Genomic DNA, 20,453 nt, shown 5'->3' with positions numbered 1-20,453 from the left:
GTGTGTGCGTGTGCGTGTGCGTGCGTGTGTGTGTGTGCGTGTGTGTGCGTGTGTGTGTGTGCGTGTGTGTGTGTGCGTGTGTGCGTGTGTGTGTGTGTGTGTGTGTGTGTGCATTTGTTCACTACTCACTGCTGTGTGTGTGCACTTGGATGGGTTAAACGCAGAGCACCAATTTCGAGTATGGGTCACCATACTTGACAATACGTCACGACTTTACTTTCCCAAAACTGAAAAGTTGTTATCTAAAGAGGAACGATCAGATGTTATTTTTTTCAACAAGAAAATGCTCCTGCACACACTGCAAAGACCATCAGGATGATGTTTTGGCCTGGTCAGAGTCCAGATTTAAACCCTATTTGGTCTCACATTAAACTCCAACTAACTGGAAGACATTTTTCAGCTACTAACTGTTTGAAGCCATCAGCGCTGAGTGGGACAACACTGTCTCCTCTTCCTTAAAAAATAATCTGAAAGTTTACACACATGGCTTAAAACCTTTACAAATAAAGGGAAATTATATCCTGTTCTAAATGACATTATCTACAGTATTTGTGCAATTCTTGATCATTTCCTGACCAGTGGTTTGTGGTTAAAATGTTCAAATGTGCACCAATAAAAACGAAATCTTTATCCTTTGACCCATTTTTTGCGAAGGAGTGTACCTCTATGCTATACAATCACCGTTTCCATTTTTTCCATACTATTTTCTTTACTCTTTTAAGCAACTGCTATTGCAAAAGTATGGATCTGATATAGCTAGACTGAGACATTTGCATTTCCCCCCCAATATCGTAAAGCATGTGTGTGTGAGAATTGCTAAAACACAAGTGGAACAAATTTTGGTGCATGGTTCATAAATCTATTTTACGTACAAACTATTTACACAGAAATTCATTTTACTCATGTTGCAGAAAAGAGATCCACAGATGTTACGGCAAGCACATCAATTTGGGTTATGAATTCTTTCCAAATATAAGATGTTTTGATTGCTTATCAGCAATCATATACCAAGCAAACAAAACCAACGCAATCTGAGACCCATCTCATTGCAGCTAAAAGTTGTGGGATCTTTCTGAAAGCACTGCAAAACATTCTTAAAGGCATAGTTCATCCAAAAATGAAACTTCTGTCATCATTTACTCACCCACAAGTAGTTCCAAACCTGTATGAATGTCTTTGTTCTGCTGAACACAAAGAAAGATATTGTGAAGAATGTGGGAAACAGAGCAGTTCTGGGGCACCATTGTATTTTTTGTTTTTAGTATTTAGTGGGCACAGTATAAAAATACCTTTAAAATAGTTTCAAGTGTACCAGAGAGCTACAAGCTAATAATTGTTACCACGTTGTTTTGAGGAAGTTATAGCAGAGTTTAATGTTTAAAACTACTTTTTTTAAAACACAGCTGTTTCTATTGTATTTGTTTAATCGTTTGTGAATTTTACAAGCAATTTCTGAGTGAAAACTGTTTCTACCCCAAATCTTTTCAGTGTGATTATAAACCATTACATTTAAGCTCAATCCATAATAAGAGACTTCTCTTGGAAATAATATTCATTATTAAATGTGATTAAGATATCAGTGAACAGTAAAACAATTTACTGTCTTTCTTTGAATTTGGGGCTAAAAGGTTTCTGACCTACTTTGCTACATCGGTGCTCTAAAGCTCATCTTTAAGGTTGTAGGCTGTATGCACAATAACTGACCTAGTTACAAGTCCAAAACTGCATGAAGTTTACTACAAGGAAGTAAAATGCTATTGTTATTGAAATTTAGGTTAGATGTTCCAAACATATAGTTTAACAGGTGTTTCCTTTGCAACTGTGTTTACAGCCATGCCCTGTTGAATGACTCATTCAAGTTAAAGACACTCACTAAAGTGATTCATCTTGAAATGTAAAGCATTCATTTAACCTAATAATCATGAATTAAAGTATTAAGCAAAATTAGTGAAATATTTTGAATGCTGAACACAGCAAAAGTGGAAACAATACAGTTTTTCCCATCTGTAACAGCCCATCTTTACCTGAAATTGCTGGAGGGCAAGCAAGTCTGATCAAGTTGTTTCAGTCATGTGGTTTACAGGAAACCATGGGAGCATGCAAACCCTCTTTATATCTGTCCTTGGTCTGGTAAGCATGTTGGTAATACAGTATGGGCTCCTGTGACAAGAAAAGATTAAACAAATAAACAAACAAAACCACAAATGCACACAAACAGCCCACACACATAACTCTTAATGTACAGGCTCCAAGCAAACTTCCTTCTGTAGATCAAGACCGGCCTTTCCAGGGGTGTTTTCCCCAAAACTATGGTCGCAAGTTCCGTCGTTACCAAAAGAGCTCAGCGGAACTCAGGCCATTGGCTAAAGAGGCTTTTGAGAAACGCACACCAGGTTGAGAGACCAGCAAACCTGGTGCAGTTCTAGGCTGGTTTACAGGAACAGTACAGTGATGGTACCCTTGTGAATAAGAAGTGGACTATATTATGAAAATAATATACTTTAAAAGAAATCTAATTGCATGTTATTTAAAATTAAATTAAAATTTTATAGTTGTAATTGATATTTAATGCAATTACTTTAACATAAGACATTTTTGACATTTAAGTAAGATTTTATATGTCATTTCATTAATACTTCTATTACCTTTGAAATATGGTTAAAGTGCATTATACAGTCATATGTACTGACAAGCATTTATGTTAAATTGAAATATAGCTTGAAGACATTTATATTTAAAGTTATACATCATATATTAAAGGAATAGTTTGCACAAAATGAACTAAATTTACTTACACTCAGGCTATCTAAGATGAGTTTGTTTCTTCATTGGAAAACATTTGGAGAAATTTAGCATCACTTGTTCACAAACGGATCCTCTGAAGTGAATGGGTGCCGTCAGAATGAGAGTCCAAACAGCTGATAAAAACACCACAATAATCCACACCACTCAAATAATATTTTGTAAAGTCAGAATGTGTGTGTTTTTTAGAAACAAATCCATCATTCAGGAGTTTTAACTTCAAACCAGCACTTATGACAAAAATATAAGTACATAATCCATAATAACAGTTGCTCCCTGTTGGCCTGTTTACATTTAAGCTAAAAAACAACTTCATGATGAATTTGTTTATTTAAAACGGGCATAAGAGGTTAATTGATGGACTAAAGTGGTGTGATGTTCTTATCAGCTGTTTTTGAACAGTGATGTACTAAAGCCCTAAACCGGCCTATAGTGGTTTTCTGCTCTTATAGTCAGACTGAATGATTTTAGAACGGTTTAAACCAGATAAGACCAGGGCCAAGTAATTCTTCTTCTTCTTGTGTTTTATGGCAGTTTGGCTAGCCAACGTAGAAGGTGCCAAATAATTCATGAAATAAACCTGAATGGAATGACCTCTTTGCATGATTCCTAACTCTGGAGTGACCTCGCGTGGTCATTAAACTAGTGCGCAACTGAAATCCGGAAAACGCACTTCTTGTCTAGGACGTCTCTCCCGGCACACCCATATGCCGAAGTTTCCTGTAACCGTTATATTTGATCGCTAACTTAGTTTAATACATTTTCGAGATATGTAAATAATAAAGGCTGACTACATTATGGGAAAATCAGTTCCATTCACAGTGTAATAAATGGCATTTTTGTTTCGTTTTGTAATGGAAAGTACCCACGGGTGCTGTCCTGAGATCATTTGTCTGCTCTAATGTGTGGGTTGTGCTCGAAAACTAAATCTGATCTCAGATCATCCGAAGTTTTAAAAACGCAGACGAGCTCATGATTCCAAAGCTGCGCCGCGCGGTGCATTCTGGTAGTAGTTGAAAGATTCAAGATGGCGGCGAGCAGGAGACTACACAAGGTAGACGTCTAAACCTCATACTTTTTATATCGCAAATAAAGAAAAACCACACGCGACGACTCGATGGGGGGTTAAACATAAAGTTTAGCTCGCAGAAAAGGCGATTTGATCGTTCGTTGGTGCTTGATCGGCGGTGGTTCGAGCGGTTCTCTCACTCGATGACTCGGCTCGCTTCGCGTTTCAAAACATGAAGGAGGAAAAGCGCCGGTGGAGGCCGCGGGACTCTAGAACTGGGTTTTAGAGTCGAGTTTGGGGAGACAGAGGGTCAAAAGTCACGTTTGAGTAGGCTTCGGTGTTTCATCAAGTCCTTTCATTCATTGACAGCGAGTAAATTATAGCAATGTAACGCACAGGAGTTCCGTCACATCGGATTCGGTTGATTCAAACAGATCTGAATCATCTGAACACAATAACTGTAATTTAATTGACTGTTATAAGAACTAATATATGTTTTTAACCGAATAATGCTGTCTTAACCCCGCTGCAGTGGCCTTAGACATGACTCATGACCTGTCACATTTAAGCTTAAATCGCCGTCCTTTATACATTTTAAGCTTCAAATAAGTAGAATACTGCTTAAATGAGTCGGTTTAGTGAGTTCCAGGTGGTTAGTTGTAGTAACGCCCTTAATATAAAAAAACGAAACCGTGTTCACATCAAGCTTTCGCTTTATAAACTTCCGTCTTGTCGAAATCACTTCATTCACTCGTGAATAACTGGTATTTAGCCACTTAGATGTGTCTGAGCAAACTTTTTTGGAGGTTAAAGTCTCTGAATTGACGTGTATTTGATGTTTTGTGGTGTTTATGTACAGTTTTGGACTCATTGTATGTCACAGTGAGCATTTGAACGAGTTTAATGTACTTCCTTGTTAGATAAGAATGGCTGTAAATGTCAATCAACTCCCAGTGGCAAGAAAGGAAATGGCTAAAACATACCATTTTACTGTAGCCTAGTACTTATTATTGAACATGTAGTTGATGTTTGATTTAATACAGTAAGGACTTTAAAACATTATTTTATCATTTTGATTATAAATTCGAACAATAACTTAAAAATTTACTTTTTACCTGATTAATCAAGGGAATAATTGACAGATTAATCAAAGTATCAAAATTATCATTAGTTGCAGCCCTATGTGAGACTAAATAGTGATCATAAGCAGCCCATGTTAGAGCAGTGGTTATTGGATATGAAGCTGCATGCACTTCAAACATTTAAGGTGTGGTTTGATGATGTTTTAATGCACACTTGTACTTGAGGTCAGTTCTTTAGAGTAAGCTGCTGAGGAAGGGGTCATTTCTCCTCCTCCTTAGGTCAAGACCTGGCTCACGTTACATTTGGGAATGATGACCATGATAAAGATACATAGAAGGTTTTGGCTAATGTTGTAATCTGTTATTCCTAATTCATTTGTTTGCGCTTTGTAATTACCTAATTATTGGGGATTGTGCTATTAGGATAGATGTTTAGCATTAGCTAAATCTCAAAGTTTCTGTTTAACAAGTAGAAGTTGCGAACCCTCCAGAATAGTAACTAACGCATCCTTCTTTCCAACCTTTTTTAACAGGAGCTTGAAGAAATCCGCAAATCTGGGATGAAAAATTTCCGTAATATTCAAGTCGATGAATCAAACATATTGACATGGCAAGGCCTCATTGTTCCAGTAAGTGTTTAGTAAATGCTCATCTTTCATGAACTGTTTACATGTTATTTGCATGTGTGAAGTATACAGACAAGAAATGGTATGTTGTAGCAGCTTTAGGATTTGATAGAGATGCCCAAACCTACTGGCCTAAGTTGGTCTGTGGTGACCTATTTTATTTTTGCGGGGGGAAAACACCATTGAAGCATATCTTCATTTCTATTTTATTTAAACGTTTTTATTTTTGCATTGTAATTGTAATTTGCATTTTTGCAAATATATAGGTCAATTAGATTTCTGTGTGTTTTAATATACTGTTGTTAAATGTAAAGCAACATTTAATTTAAGTTGATAGATTTATTCATGTTTGATTTATGGCACTTCATAGTAAAACTATGTACAAAACATCGATTAACCTCTAACAATTTTCTTGGGGACTTTAGAGAGAGACTGCATTTAGACCTAGACAATATCCATGCATTTCATAATACAGTCAATATCTGATACCTCATGCATTCACGCTTCTGTCCTCGATTTGTTTGTAATTGTATACATTATAGACCGAGCTGCGCTCACCTCATTTACCTTATTCTCCCGCAGGACAACCCTCCATACGACAAAGGGGCGTTCAGGATCGAGATCATCTTCCCTGCAGAATACCCTTTCAAACCACCCAAGATCACATTCAAAACGAAGATCTACCACCCCAACATTGACGAGAAGGGACAGGTCTGCCTGCCTGTCATTAGTGCAGAGAACTGGAAACCAGCCACCAAAACTGACCAAGGTGAGATGCGCTGCAGTTGTCGCAGTATTCAAGCGCCACATGAGTCAGACTGCTAAAGCTCTCTTGATCCTGGCGCATAAATGCTCTCGGGCCTGTTGTCGCTTCATTATATAGAAATCATGAACAAATAGAAGGCTTTGTGAAGATGTTTGTGGTCACTGTCCATCTTTTTATATAGTAAGCAATACCCTTTATTTATTTATTCAGCTCATATTGATTACCCATACGAGACTTCAAGTAATCTTTTTTTTTTATTATTATGGTTTTTGTAAAGATAATGGCCATTTAGCGCTCTCTGACCAAATTATAGTAATGATTTAACGCTGAATTTAATAAAACTATATATCAGTCTTTTATTCAGTAAGGATCTATTAAATTGATCAAAAGTGATAGAAAAGACATTTGTTACAAAAATATTAAGCAGCACAACAGTTTTCAACGTTGATAATTAGAAATGAATCTTTGGATCGTGTGACACTGAAGACTTGAGTAATGGCTGCTGAAAACTTAGTTTAGATCACAAGAATAAATTAAAATGTAAAATATTTAAAAAGTAATAATATTGGACAATATTACTGTTTTTAGTGTATGTGCTAGTCTTGTAGCTGTCAGTTACTGCAGCTTTATACATGAAGCATATCATACATTTCTCCAGGAATAGATGCGTTCAAACTTTTAACATGTATGCAATTTGTTCTACAGCAATCTTGTGAAGTCACATTTCTTCAGAAAGCTAGATTGCTCTAGATCATGCAGTACTAAGCTGTGTAGATGAAAGTTTTGCTTTATCTTATGGAATAAAGATGTTGCGGTTCTTATTTCTTGAATAACTAGCATCTCTGTTTTAGGCCTTTGTTTTTACCTTTTGGTTAGATATCTGTTTGCTAGATATGTTTTTTTACTTGCTATCACCTGCAGCAATCTTTAGGGGAAATATTAACTACCCAAACATTACATAGATATTTAAATAAAACTCTTAAGAAAAAAAAAAGGTACTTGAAATAAATAATAACTGAAATAAATATTTAACTTGATGACAAACACAATTACTTATTTTTTATTTTTGTTGAAGTTAAAAATAAAAACCAAGTATAAAAATTAAAACTAATTTAAACTATTAATAAAAAATATAATGGTATCTAATTGATACTAAAATCGCATTGGATGGAATAAAGATAAGGATATATAGAAGATAAGGGCTTTTAGTTTACTGAAACTGAAATTAAAACCATAAAAAAAAATCATTCTTTGAAATAAAATAAACGTACTTAAAATATAAAAAAAAAACTTATTTCAGCTTGTTGCCAATGCGACAGTTCCCTCAATGTAATAAAATAACTAAAACAGAAATAAACATGAATAAAAAAAACGGTAACACTTTATTTTACGGTTACATCTATTAGTTGCTTATTAGCATGCATATTACTAGAATATTGGCCATGTATTAGTGCTAATTAAGCACATATTCATGCCTTATTCTACATCCCTAATCCTACCCAATACCTAAACTTACTAACTGTTAATAAGCAGCCAATTAAGAATTTGACAGAAAAGTCGTAGTTAATAGTGAACAAGTGTTACCTATTCTAAAATGTTACCAAAAAACTATATAGACATATATAAAAAAATTAAATAAATTATAAAAGTACAAAAAATGACAGGCACTTTAACTAAAATGAAAAAAATAAAAGCTAAATCAAAATATTAAACTATAACAGTATCTCAATGATACTAAAATAACACTGATGAAGAGTATGTAATTCTCTCTCACTAAACTACAGGGTTTATTAAAGCTCAATTTATTAGAACTGTAAGAAACAAGAATAAATATATTAAGAGTTAAATATAAATTTTTTTGTTGTTGTAACCAATGGTAACATACATACTTTTCCCTTTCCTCCTACAGTAATTCAGTCGCTCATTGCCCTGGTGAACGACCCACAGCCAGAACACCCTCTGAGGGCCGACCTAGCAGAAGAATACTCAAAAGACCGTAAAAAATTCTTTAAGAATGCAGACGAGTTTACAAAGAAACACGGCGAAAAGCGGCCAGTGGACTAACAATACCAGACAAGTGTGTAGCCCCAGACCCCTCCTCCTCCTCTGATCCTCTTCCCCTCGCTCTACTACCCAAACGATATCCTCTATCCCTCCCTCCCTCCCTCCCTCCTGCCCACCTGCCCGCTTTCCCTCCTCCTCCTTTCCTTTCCACATGTCACTCTAGTCGAGCTGGAGAAGTACAGCGCAGCTGCAGCCTCCGTCTTGAAGCAGGCCGCCGCGAGGACATCCGATCTGAGTTTCTGGTGTTAGCTTGAGGCCCTTACTAACTTTCTACTATGTTGTTTATTTTTCCTTTCTCAACTTTCAAAGCATCAAAATTTGGTTAGAGGATAACTTGAGACAAAGAAGTTGGAAATTGTACAGAGCGTTTCAGTAACGAATGCTGTTTGTCCCTTTTGTAATGAGAAAATGAATCATTGCATTATTACACAAAACTTTCAAAAATTACTTTTGGAAGTGACACTTCATTTAAAACAAAGATGGATTGTAATTTATCATGTACATTATTATTATGTTGTTCCCTCTCCTTACATTTGTGCTCTTTGATTTCTGCGAAACAAAAAAGGAGACGGAATGGAGGTTACGCAGCGACCGATTATTTCAGATATCCTTTTTACTTTCACTGCACTTGTTGGGTTGCACGGTATGTCTAAGGAACAGGCTACTTTCAGCCCTTTACCAAGCCTCGAATCGGCAAAACCACTGTAAAGTCAGTAACAAAAGGAGCCGATATTGCTATGAAATAGATTTGTTTCACAGATGAAAACAATGCTCTTTGTGTGCGTTAATGTAATTTTCCATGATGATCACCAATTTTAAACATCTCTTTTAACATGTTTCATAGGAAATTCTTGTATATTGTTGGATCATTTGGATTTAATCATGGAAACGGCCCCTAGATTTACAGAGATGTACGCTACTGAGAATTATTATTATTCCCATTTTCTCCCAACACAGAATAAACGCAGTAGTTGACCGTGAGTTTTCTAGAACATTCTCTACAGTTTCTTTAAAGGATATCATTCATGTCGTTTTCCATTTTTACGCCACTCTTTATAATGCAAAGAGGTTCAGGATGTTTCAGTAATATTTGCTTATGCATTTGGGTGAAGTCTCTCGCAGAATGCCTTTTTGAAAACCTATTTTCATGCAGTATCAGACTTTAAAAACACTCCACATTTGTATACCAAAATAAAAAAGGAAGGCCAAGCAATGTTAGGAAGGTTTTTCAAATCGAAATCAACCAATCCAATAGGTTTTCTGGGATTCCTCCGTTAAAAACAGCATTACGGATTTGTGTGATAAATCAAATCTGAACTTGAGCATTTAGTGATTGTTTAACCTGAATATATTAGTATTAGTAAACTATATATTTATGAGGACTACTACTTAAACCCCAAACTTGCTTCAATTACAGCGTATTCTGAAACGCCATTAATAGCCTGAAACGTACAGGTTATAAACATGTTAATAACCCTAATATGTGAAAAAAACGTTGGACTCACCAAATAAAGGCTATTTTGACCTAGTTCTGAATGAATGTTTCAATAGGATGGATGCTCGGCATGCAAATGTATTCCTATGGTGCAACTGGTTATATAGTGCAGAAAAATTGCTGTTTATATAATATTGCATTTTTTTACTTTCAATCCTAAATCACTTTCACCATGGTAATACTTGTTTCAAAGCGATTTTTAAATTTCAGAATGAAATCCAGCGTAAAATGAACTCTTTATTTTCAGGTTCATAAAAATATCATAAATGCATTCATTAAAAACATTGTACCCAAAAATACCTTTGATTTTTAAATATATAAAGTAATTGCTACATGTTCAGTTGATTTAAAATCTTCATATAGTATGTTGCGGTCATAAATATGGCATTGCTGTTAGATTTGACAGTTCTCTGCTGTTTTAATATCTGGATTTGAGAGAAACTTGCTCAAATGAGGCAACATTTTCAGAAACAATTCCAGATAAAATTGCACCTATTATAAGGACGCAGCTCTCTATATTGAAACGGCTGGCTGCTTAAAAAAAGTGAACTAAACTTAAATTAAATGTCTTGTTGAACAGTTTAAAAACAGGTCAATCTAATAGTATATTTTGTTTCTATTGAATAATTAAGTATGATAGTTTTTTTTCTACTTCATGTAGCAGCTTCAAATTGTTTCGTATGGGCTTTGGAAGCACCACAATAAAACTGAATGCCGATTTCTGTCTTTCCCAAACCAAGCACTCGTACTCTTGACTAATTGAGGTATGGGTCAAGATCTTAAAGCAGAAGACATTCAGTTTGCAATACCCCAAATCCTCTGCTCTAAGTGTTTAAAAGTCTTTAAAGGCACAGAGGTGGATCCCCTGTTGCCTGTAGTAGTTAAGCACCAAAGGGTCCCTCAAAGTATTCAGCTCGTGTAGTCGGTCTGCGGACTGTGAGAAGTCATCCGGTCCTTCTCCACATCCACCCTGTTGAGGTTGGCTTGGATATCCTGGATGCACCATGAGCTCTGCTGTAACCGGACGATAGGAGTCGGTCGCGGCATCATTGGACTGTATCAATGGGGAGGACACACGGTCATCTAGTGACGTTTCCAGCGTGAAGCCCAAAGCGCGCTTCAGATTGGACACAGACATGTTTTTACCCATGGTGCTCAGGCCCAGGTATACATCAGGCCATCTGAGGGCACATACAAAACCAGCATGTAGTTGATTCGATTTCATCAGGCAAAAATTTTGAGTACAAAGTGGAAGAAAAACATTTCATGCGTATTGTGTATATACTGTCCCTAATGTATTTGAAGGACAAAATAGACTACACACAAGATACTGTAAATGAGGTAAACATTTCCTAAAACATTTGTGAACCAAAAAACTGATCATTTCAAATGTTGCCTCAAACCTAATTCCATGGCGGTGAAAGACCTCGATAGATTCAAGGGCATCTTTTTCAACCTGTGCATTGAAGTCTCGCAGATGCGGCGGGAGGAAGGTGCAAAGTTGAAGTCCGGGTTCTATCGGGACCCGTGTGTAGGTGATTCCAAAATCAGAGAGAACTTGTGCAAACACCTCTCGCACCTCTGATAAACATAGTAAAATATAAAAAGCTTTTTTAATAATGACCTTTATTGGTCAAAAGTGAGAGTGAAGACATTTGTAATGTTACAAAATATTTTTAATTCAAATAAATGCTGTCCTTCTGAGCTTTAATACTAAAACCCTGACAAAAATGCATCAGTTTCCACAAAAATATTAAGCAGCACAAGAGTTCAACATTTGTAATAATAAGAAATGTTTCTTCAGCATCAAATATCATATCTGAATGATTTCTAAAGGATCATGTGACAGTCAAGACTGGAGTAATGATGCTAAAATTTCAGATTTGATCACAGGAATAAATTACATTTGAAAAAATATTGTAATAATATTTACAGCATTTTGTAAATATCTTATAGACCAAAAAAATAAATCTTATAGACCCAAAACTTTTGAACAGAAGTGTACGTTCAAAACAAACCCACTGTTACCTGGCAGAATGTGCACATGCTGGTGGCCGTCCATATGGTAGGGCATGTGGCCAACCAGTTCACAAAATCGATTTACCTGGGCTCTGAGCTCCGCCTCCACCTTTTAAACAGAAAACACAACTTCAGCAGACAAAATAACAGACTCAAACAAACCAAGCTGTGCTTGGTTCTGAAGTGTGAAACTTTAAAATGGTTTAATACTGTATGTTTCATGAAAAGTACTATCCTTAATCTTTGGAAATAAAAGAGGTTAATTTTTAACAAATACAACGAAAATCTTCCGCCACAGTCCAAAAACACCATCTACTGAAACTAAGCTTTATTAAGCAACCTGTTAAATAAAAAATGGTTAGAGAGAAGGTGGAAAATGGTTATGTAAAAGTATATTACTTTTTTGTTTTGGTGCAAACATTCTTGACTAACATTAGTGTTCTTCAAAAATTTAAAATGAAATGATAAAAAATATGAAACAAACTTGAAATGTTTAATTTTAGTAAAAGATGGAAATGGTTATGTAAAGGTATTTTACATCTGTTTTTAGTGAAAACAATCTTGACTAACATTAGTGAACTTCAAAAAAAAAACAAAAAAATTATGAAAACTTGTAAAAGTGACACATAATGCCATAACTCCTCTTATGAGCAAGATAATAATGTCTGTTCATGCTCTTTGAGTAACCTTTGACACTGCTGTATAATATGAATACAGTCCTGTAAACAAACTGCATGGTTTGAATGCACTCCCATGTGACTTTTGGTTGGTCTTTATGAGTGTGTGTTTCTGTGTACCTCTGACATCTTGAGCTGACCGCTCTGCAAAACCTCCCGGAAGCCCATCTTTCCCTGGAAGAATCCATCCTTGTTGAGGAGTGTTGAGCCCTTTAGATCCTGAGACACTGGAAGACCCTCTGAGAGATTTGCATGGAGTCCAATGGGGATGTGATTCCTGTGTGTGTGAGAACAGCAGTGTTATTTTAGTATCACTAACATGTTATTATAGATTTTATTACTATTTTGAATCGGCTTTTTCGATTTTCCGTTTTCATTTAAATTTTACTTAGTCATTTTGTTGTGTGTTTTTTGTCTATTTTAATTAGTTTTTGTTTTTTTAAGTAAGTTTATATAGTTTTTATTCATTTTTATTTTAGATTTGGTGTTTGTTATTATAGTAAATCAAGTTAAACAAAATAAAAAAAATTCTTAGCAATAAGTTATAATAAAATTCTTCATCGTATTTATTAAAGTAACAAAAATGCTTTTTTAAAGTAAGTTTTAATTAACTATAATAACTACATCTAACCTATATACACCCTATCAGTAGGTCTAGTCTTATATTTGGCAATAGGATTAAAAGGCTTGCATGTCCTAAGGGTCTAGTTGAAATTAAAAGTCATTCGCAATCAGCCTTGGTACCTTTTAGCCAGCTCTGCTGCGTGCTCCGCTGAGACTGCATTGACCAGAAGAGAGACATTGGAGATCCCACCAGCTTTGAAGCAATCCACAATCCCTTGATTTCTTCTCTCGCAGTACCCGAAATCATCTCCTGTCACCACCAGCTTCACATTGGGTTGAGGCATCTTCTCCTCGGCTTGCTGATGAAAGACAAAAACACTAGACTAGACATTGACCAATATAGCTTGTTTGACTAATACTGATTGTTTTTACATTAAGCAGAATTTCATTTTTTCTTTTTGTTTTTTGACAATAATAATAATAACTAAAGGATTGATATTTTATAAATAATAATAATAACAAGTATTGATAATACTTGTTGCTAATTATCTCATTATATGTGACCCTGGATCACAAAACCAGTCATAAGGGTCCATTTTTCGAAATTGAGATTTATACATCATCTGAAAGCTGAATATAATAAGGTTTGCATTAATGTATGGTTTGTTAGGATCAGACAATATTTGGCTGAGATGCAACAATGTGAAAATCTGGAATCTGAGGGTGCAAAAAAATCTAAATATTGAGAAAATCAACTTTAAAGTTGTCCAAATGAAGTTCTTAGCAATGCATATTACTAATCAGAAATGAAGTTTTGTTATATTTACAGATGGAAATTGACAATGGGACATGATCTTTACTTAATATTCTAATGACTTTTGGCATAAAAAAAACCCATACAATGTATTTTTGGCCATTGCTACAAATATACCTGTGCTAATTAAGACCAGGGTCAAATATGAAGATCTAAAAAGTCACAAATTTATTTATTTTAGGCTGTTTAATCGTAAAGCTATTAATCTCCTACTTGAAAATGAACTGCTGTTTTATTAATCACTAGACTGAATTTTATAAATATTATTCGATTTTATTAATGTAATAACGCTGGTGTTTATGCCTTAATAAAAATATTATTTTATTAACATATTTACTAACATAATATTTTATTAGAGCTAAAAAAAAAGTTATTAAACCCGTTTTGCCTTATCTAAAAGGCCCCATAGCCCATTTATTTTCTTTTTTTTCAGACTAATTATTAAGCTATGCATTTCTCACTTGAAAATAAACTGCTGTAATTTTTATATTATTAAAACGCTGAGTAATTATACAAAGGATGTATTAAAAACTTACTTTACCTGTCGTTTTGCCTTATTTTCAACAAACGGTGCCATCTGGCTATATCAATATATACTAATAACAACCGATGAAACGAGATCCAACGATACTGACAGCCGATGATACGGAGATATCCGTTAAAATAGCAATAAACCCGATTATCGATCTCTCAAAACAGACAGAAATGCCCATCTGAACACAGACAGAGATCAGTAATTGTGACTCATATGTAATGACGCGTCAAACACGTCACTCCAACATCATCTGTTTAAAGACGAAACGAAACGGTTTTTAATGAAAGGCGAGTCTCAGCTGCTTACCGGGAAATCACCGGCTCGTTAATAAAACCATCGCTTCATCGCGTTAACACGAGCCTATCCATCACATATGGTGTACAATCGCATCCCTATAACATATTTAATCCGCTTGCTCTATTCAGTAGCTCAGAAACAAACAAACCTTTCATCATTTCAAAGGGACTAACGTAACTGTTATATACTCCTAGCTAGCTGTAATAATGCGGTAATCGCTTACCCATTTTATTGCGAGGTTCTTGCCATTAGTCCTTTTTACAATGTATTCAACAGAGAATGACCGTCTGAAGATATAAACCGGTAATAATTTCCTTTTCCGGAGTTGCAGCGCCCTCCACCGGATGTGAATAAAACAGGCCTGTGAAGTGTCAAGGTTTCTCTTCCTGATTTATATCAAAGCCTATTTTTTTTTTTTTTATGTAAAAAATATAGATATTTATACCATTATCATCAATGCTTGAATCTTAAATGATTAATTGGATTTTGTCCAAAAACACCAAGCGATATGCCACTTAGATGACAATGTGGTGTTTTAGAAAACTATATTTTATAGATAAAATAGAAAAAGTTATTGTGAACATTTATAGAAGTTTTGAATCAGATATTAATTAATAAACAATAATAAACTAGGCTAGATAGGATTTTGCTGTTCTCAGTGTTATGAATGGAAGCTGAATGTTATGCTTGTACACAGGTGTGACTCTGCTTACGTGTCTGTGGAGGCTATTGAATGTTTTCCCAAGACACCTAACCTCGTTTAGAAATATGGAAAACATCATAAAGAGAGGGAGGGCATGTTCACGTTCATGAAGTGTTCTCATCTTCAGCCACCTGAGGTAGCAATAATATGCATGGCATCACTTACATTATAACACGGTAGCACAACAGTTTGTGTTTGTCACTGTCTGTGTAGATTCATCACTAAACCATCCAGATGTTTAAAAAAAAAAGTTTTTTATTAAAATCACTGGACAATAGTCCAGTTTTATAGTTTTCATATATTTGAATGTACTACAAATTTTTATATAGTTCAGTGATTTTAATATAAAGTAATATTTTTGGAAAGTAGGAGTTAAGTTACATTTAGAAATTTGATACATTTTACTTAAAAACAATGAAACATGTCTTAAATTAATATTTATTCATAGCTTTTGTTAAACACAAGAATGCATAATGTTTAAACAGCTCCTAATGAAAGAATGGTGGATTCTTTATTATGCTGTAGTGGGAACCGGGACAAGTTGTCCCATGTAATGTTGACACAAGTGCTTTTTCTCAGTAGCTGTGGTTTTTTGAGGCTAAAGTCGAATTTCCCACTAGTAGTGCTTATCTATGTTAGTTTCAAACACCTATTTCAAAAGTAATATTAAATTAGGACTACACTTTACATTCTTGGCTAATCAAAGGGAAATAATAAAATAAATAATCGAAATAAATAAGGTAAATAAGTAAAGAGGTAGTTTTATACAAAGATTAATCTGTGCAGGTTGTCATGTGTAAATATCGGAATATTATACAAATTAATTAATAACAAACAAAAAAAGCAGTGGTTTGATTATTTATTTTCTTTTCTTTTTTATTTATTTTTCTTTTATTTTTTATGCATGTTTTAGAACTATTTTGTTATTAACTTATTGTGTGACAACACGCCCTAATAATAATAATAATAATAATAATTTGAATCATTGAATCCAGACATTTTTGGAGTTCTTTACGAAAAAGGGACTTTGATTCTTAACATGACGCCGTTAAGATAACTTTCAAATAATTAATTAAATATCAATTAATGCATTTTTAAATAAATGAATAAAACTTTAATATTTCAAACTATTTGAATGTACTACATGAACTAATGATATGTTACTGATATGTTGTAACGTTCATTAATATGTCGTGACGTCACAACACCCTCGCCCAATCACAGGCTTCCGTGTGTGCGCGTGGATCACTTCCTTGTTTTCGGACTTGTCATGATGCGATTGGTTAGAAAGCGTGTCAGCGTTTGAATGGGGCTCTCCGTATCCATCTTTCTGTGATGTACTGTACATAGACACGAGCTGTAACAATGGGACCATTAAGAGTTATACCTGTCTTTCTGGATGTGATTTTAGTGTGTTTGGTGTTTGTCCAGTGCGCCGCTCGTGACCTGGACTCCAGCTACGTGACGTGTGGCTCTCTGGTCAAACTGCTGAACACCCGGCACAGCGTCAGACTTCACTCGCATGATGTCAAATACGGATCAGGTCAATATAATCATAAACCTTAGTTCTCAGAGAACGCTTATGTTCTAGTCGACAGCTTAATCTTCGCTATTAGTCTTTTTTGATGCTCTTATCGCTTAGTGCAATAGCAGCTGGTGCATGTATGCATTAGCCAGGAAGCTAATGACTGCTAATATTTCTCATTTGTAAACAGTACTGTATTTATTTCCGTAAGCCAGTTATAGACTCTCATTCATCCCGCAGTGGTTTATTTCTGTTGGTTCGGATGTATTATGTTTACCTGAAAGATCAATATTACAATGCACATTATGAATAATTATAACCCTTTGTTAATGCATTATGCATAAATGCTTTGTGTTCCCATATATTAAAACACACAATATATGATGCATGATTTATTTTTTTCCTTGTACAAAATGTAATATGGGATGCTAAGGTACTCTAATATTCTTTGAGTACTATATAATGAGTATGAGGTTCAAGATGGTATACATTTATGCTCAAATGAAAGATTATTTACATGATGCCCTGCAGGAAGTGGCCAGCAATCAGTAACCGGTGTGGATTCTGCCGATGATGCCAACAGCTACTGGCGTATCCGTGGAAAACCAGACCAAGTTTGTCAGCGTGGGGAGCCCATTCGATGTGGAGAGGCCATCCGAATTACGCACATGAAGACCGGACGCAACCTGCACTCACATCACTTTAGCTCCCCACTGTCTAACCACCAGGTAGATCCACACAACGCTCTCCTCTCTTAACCTACATGTTCAGGTGACTGTAACTGGCTGGATTTGAATTACATTATCACGTTGATTTGTTTTATGTTTGCAGGAAGTGAGTGCATTTGGTGAAAATGAAGAAGGAGATGATTTAGACGTATGGACTGTGCAGTGCGGCGAAACATACTGGGAACGTGACGAAGCCGTGCGATTTAAACACGTCGCCACTGAGGTTTTCCTCAGTGTAACCGGAGAGCAGTACGGTCAGCCAATCAGAGGCCAGCGTGAGGTCCATGGAATGCCTTCACCCAGTCATCATAACTTCTGGAAGGTGATGGAGGGGGTTTTTATTCAGCCCAGCAGTGATCCAATGCGCCACGACGAGCTCTGATGATGCCGCTACATTATCGTAGCGAGCAACTGAGAACTCCACTCGCACATGCTGTGAAACCCTCTCTATTTTAACCTTTAGTTTCTATAAAGTTTTACTTTTGTTGGTCAAACTTGTGTGATGCAATTTGAAATGAAAAGACAAAAAGGTATGTCTTACTAGATTGCTAATGATTGGAATGTGTTTTTTTTGTACATAAGGGAATACAATTACATTACATACTAGGATTTTGGGCTTCAAAACTGGGTATTTTGTATTATTTATATTAGGTTGGATTACTACTGGAACAAATGGAATTGTACTATGAAGTAGTGTTTTTACACACATGAAATATTTCTGAATTCAGTGTGGGAAAATATGAAATGGTAGTTTCTGTTTTGGTTTAAGTTTTCTATGTTTCTGTAATTCCCTATAGGTGTTTTCCCCCCTCATACTGTATATGACCCGATGCACAAAATGTGGTGAAAGCTTAAAGTTTTTGAAAACATACTGTAGGTCATTTTAATTTCAGTTAATACATGTTTTAAAGAACCATATAATTAAAAAAATTGTAAGCAAGCTGATGCATTGTCGTGATGCCCGATTTCTGAATCCTGTCAATAAATACCACACACACACACACACACTATCTAGACTTCATTAAAGATTACTCTAAAATTACAGTTACTTGTCAAGGTGATAATTTCAACTCATCTCGATTTTCTGGAAAATGAAAGATGACACACAGCATCCAAATGGGGGCAGCACTTAGCTACTGTTTGGCACATACTGCATGAACATGGAAAAGAAGGAAATATCACCGTGAAACGTGCTTCTAGGACCGTATACATTGTGTAATAATACAGAGTGACGGGCAGAAAGTGAGGACAAATGACTGACCGTTATATGTTGCAATAATGAAACTCTGAACATCTAGATGACCAAATGAAAACTGCTGTTTTTAAGAATAGCCTACATTTTGTTAAACGGACAGTTAATTCTTACATTTACAAACAAACAAAAAACGCTTACTAACTAGCTAATGCTCTATTATTTATATATTTTGAGATTTTTTTGCCAGGTTGCTTTTAATCAAATCTTTACAAAAATTCTCCATGGTAAACAGAGATTCCGTCGAAATGTGGGTGTCGTTCCAGTAAAACTGTCATTAAATTAAAACAAAATGACAGATTGTTTAATCTTACACCGTTTGAATCAGATGTCATGTTAATTTATTATGGTTTTACTGTAGTATTCACTGAGTGGATACAGTTGAAGTGGGATAGCTACTTTCTAATTAGTTGTTCCAAATGGTTTATCCTCGTGGATTTAACACAATGTACCAGCAGTACGAAATATAATAACTTAAAAATGCTTTCTCAAACAGGTAAATGCCTGTTTTTACTAAATAGCCTAAGTATTTCACTTTTTGAACTTCCTTGACGGATACCGTGGCTTATTCTATCTTTCATCACATTTTACTGCATGTACATTTTGATATTTAAATTATATTTTGCCTCAGTAAGATTTGTAATTTGACTTACCATAGTGTTTCCCACCACTGCTGTCCAAATGTGTTACTGTATGACCGCTGAGTTCCCCTTGAGTGAAGTCCAAACCAAAAAAAAAAATCCCTTTATAGGTCTATCTTCACTTACTATTTTAGGACGATGCTGATTTGAGTATGGAAGAATGCACATAATGATAATTAAACTGATTAGATAAATAACAATGTCCCACTTGACCAATTCCAGCAGAAACCGGTTATATAGTAGCCTATTGGCTAAATATTTGAGGAGACATGAGTGAAAAAGCATATCTGGTAAGACTTATAATAACATAATGGAAAAATATTACATGATGCTCAACATATAGTAATTAGCAGACAATATAACTTCTAGATTAAATATACGAACTTTTATTAGGCTCTGTGTTAAATAAGTTTTCCTATTGCTTATTTAGGTTACATGAACTAATAACGTCTTAAGCATCATCTAATTTAATTGTTCCTGATTTATCAATGAAAATAAAATTAGTTGTCAAATAGCCTCTTTAACGAAGATGCTACATTTATGGGTTTCATAAACGTGTACTAATGTAAGCTTAATTTTAATAAATTGTTGCCTAAACATTTTTTAATTTCATGTAAGTGGTTAAAAAAAAAGGTTGCATAGTAAGAGGAAGCGGATTGAAGGCAACTCTACTCTGGTTTTTTGTCTTCCCAGAAGATGGCGACATAATAAAACACAGGGTTTGCGTATAGTTCAGTCACCCATTATGAACTCTAGAATCTAGAAAGATACATTTAAAATGGTACAAAGACGTGGCTCATCTAAACCGATCTGCTTCTGTAATACTTGTTTTTATTCTCATCCTATAGCCTGTT

The 20,453-nt window shown here is 35.1% G+C and overlaps 3 protein-coding genes across 5 annotated transcripts; 2 read left to right on the top strand and 1 right to left on the bottom strand.

Annotated features, from left to right (window-relative positions):
• The first annotated feature begins 3,449 nt into the window (after nt 1–3,449).
• On the top strand, nt 3,450–10,581 carry LOC306870913 (ubiquitin-conjugating enzyme E2 L3-like). Its single transcript, XM_079418497.1, has 4 exons — nt 3,450–3,856; nt 5,427–5,522; nt 6,102–6,288; nt 8,195–10,581. Exons 1-4 carry the CDS (start codon nt 3,830–3,832, stop codon nt 8,347–8,349), a joined length of 465 nt encoding a protein of 154 aa, XP_079274623.1. The 5' UTR covers nt 3,450–3,829; the 3' UTR covers nt 8,350–10,581.
• Nucleotides 10,063–19,675, bottom strand: LOC306870910 (carbohydrate deacetylase). 3 transcript variants are annotated; one of them, XM_079418492.1, is made up of 6 exons: nt 14,460–14,664; nt 13,285–13,463; nt 12,661–12,817; nt 11,873–11,972; nt 11,248–11,425; nt 10,063–11,025 (listed from the first exon to the last, which is right to left on the bottom strand). In XM_079418492.1, exons 1-6 carry the CDS (start codon nt 14,493–14,495, stop codon nt 10,677–10,679), a joined length of 999 nt encoding a protein of 332 aa, XP_079274618.1. In that variant the 5' UTR covers nt 14,496–14,664; the 3' UTR covers nt 10,063–10,676. The 3 variants fall into 3 exon arrangements, with proteins under 3 accessions (XP_079274618.1, XP_079274619.1, XP_079274620.1); XM_079418493.1 differs by lacking the exon at nt 14,460–14,664 and adding an exon at nt 19,612–19,675 and having other exon boundaries at nt 10,065–11,025; XM_079418494.1 differs by lacking the exon at nt 14,460–14,664 and adding an exon at nt 14,974–15,086 and having other exon boundaries at nt 10,065–11,025.
• On the top strand, nt 16,724–18,749 carry LOC306870912 (stromal cell-derived factor 2-like protein 1). The gene is made up of 3 exons (XM_079418496.1): nt 16,724–16,996; nt 17,510–17,706; nt 17,810–18,749. Exons 1-3 carry the CDS (start codon nt 16,819–16,821, stop codon nt 18,086–18,088), a joined length of 654 nt encoding a protein of 217 aa, XP_079274622.1. The 5' UTR covers nt 16,724–16,818; the 3' UTR covers nt 18,089–18,749.
• Nucleotides 19,676–20,453: the final 778 nt, after the last annotated feature.

Source organism: Barbus barbus, assembly GCF_936440315.1.
Source record: "Barbus barbus genome assembly, chromosome: 6".
NCBI classification, from domain to species: domain Eukaryota; kingdom Metazoa; phylum Chordata; class Actinopteri; order Cypriniformes; family Cyprinidae; genus Barbus; species Barbus barbus.
The sequence above is the reverse complement of the archived record's forward strand: the minus strand, read 5'-3'. Positions and strand labels throughout refer to the sequence as shown.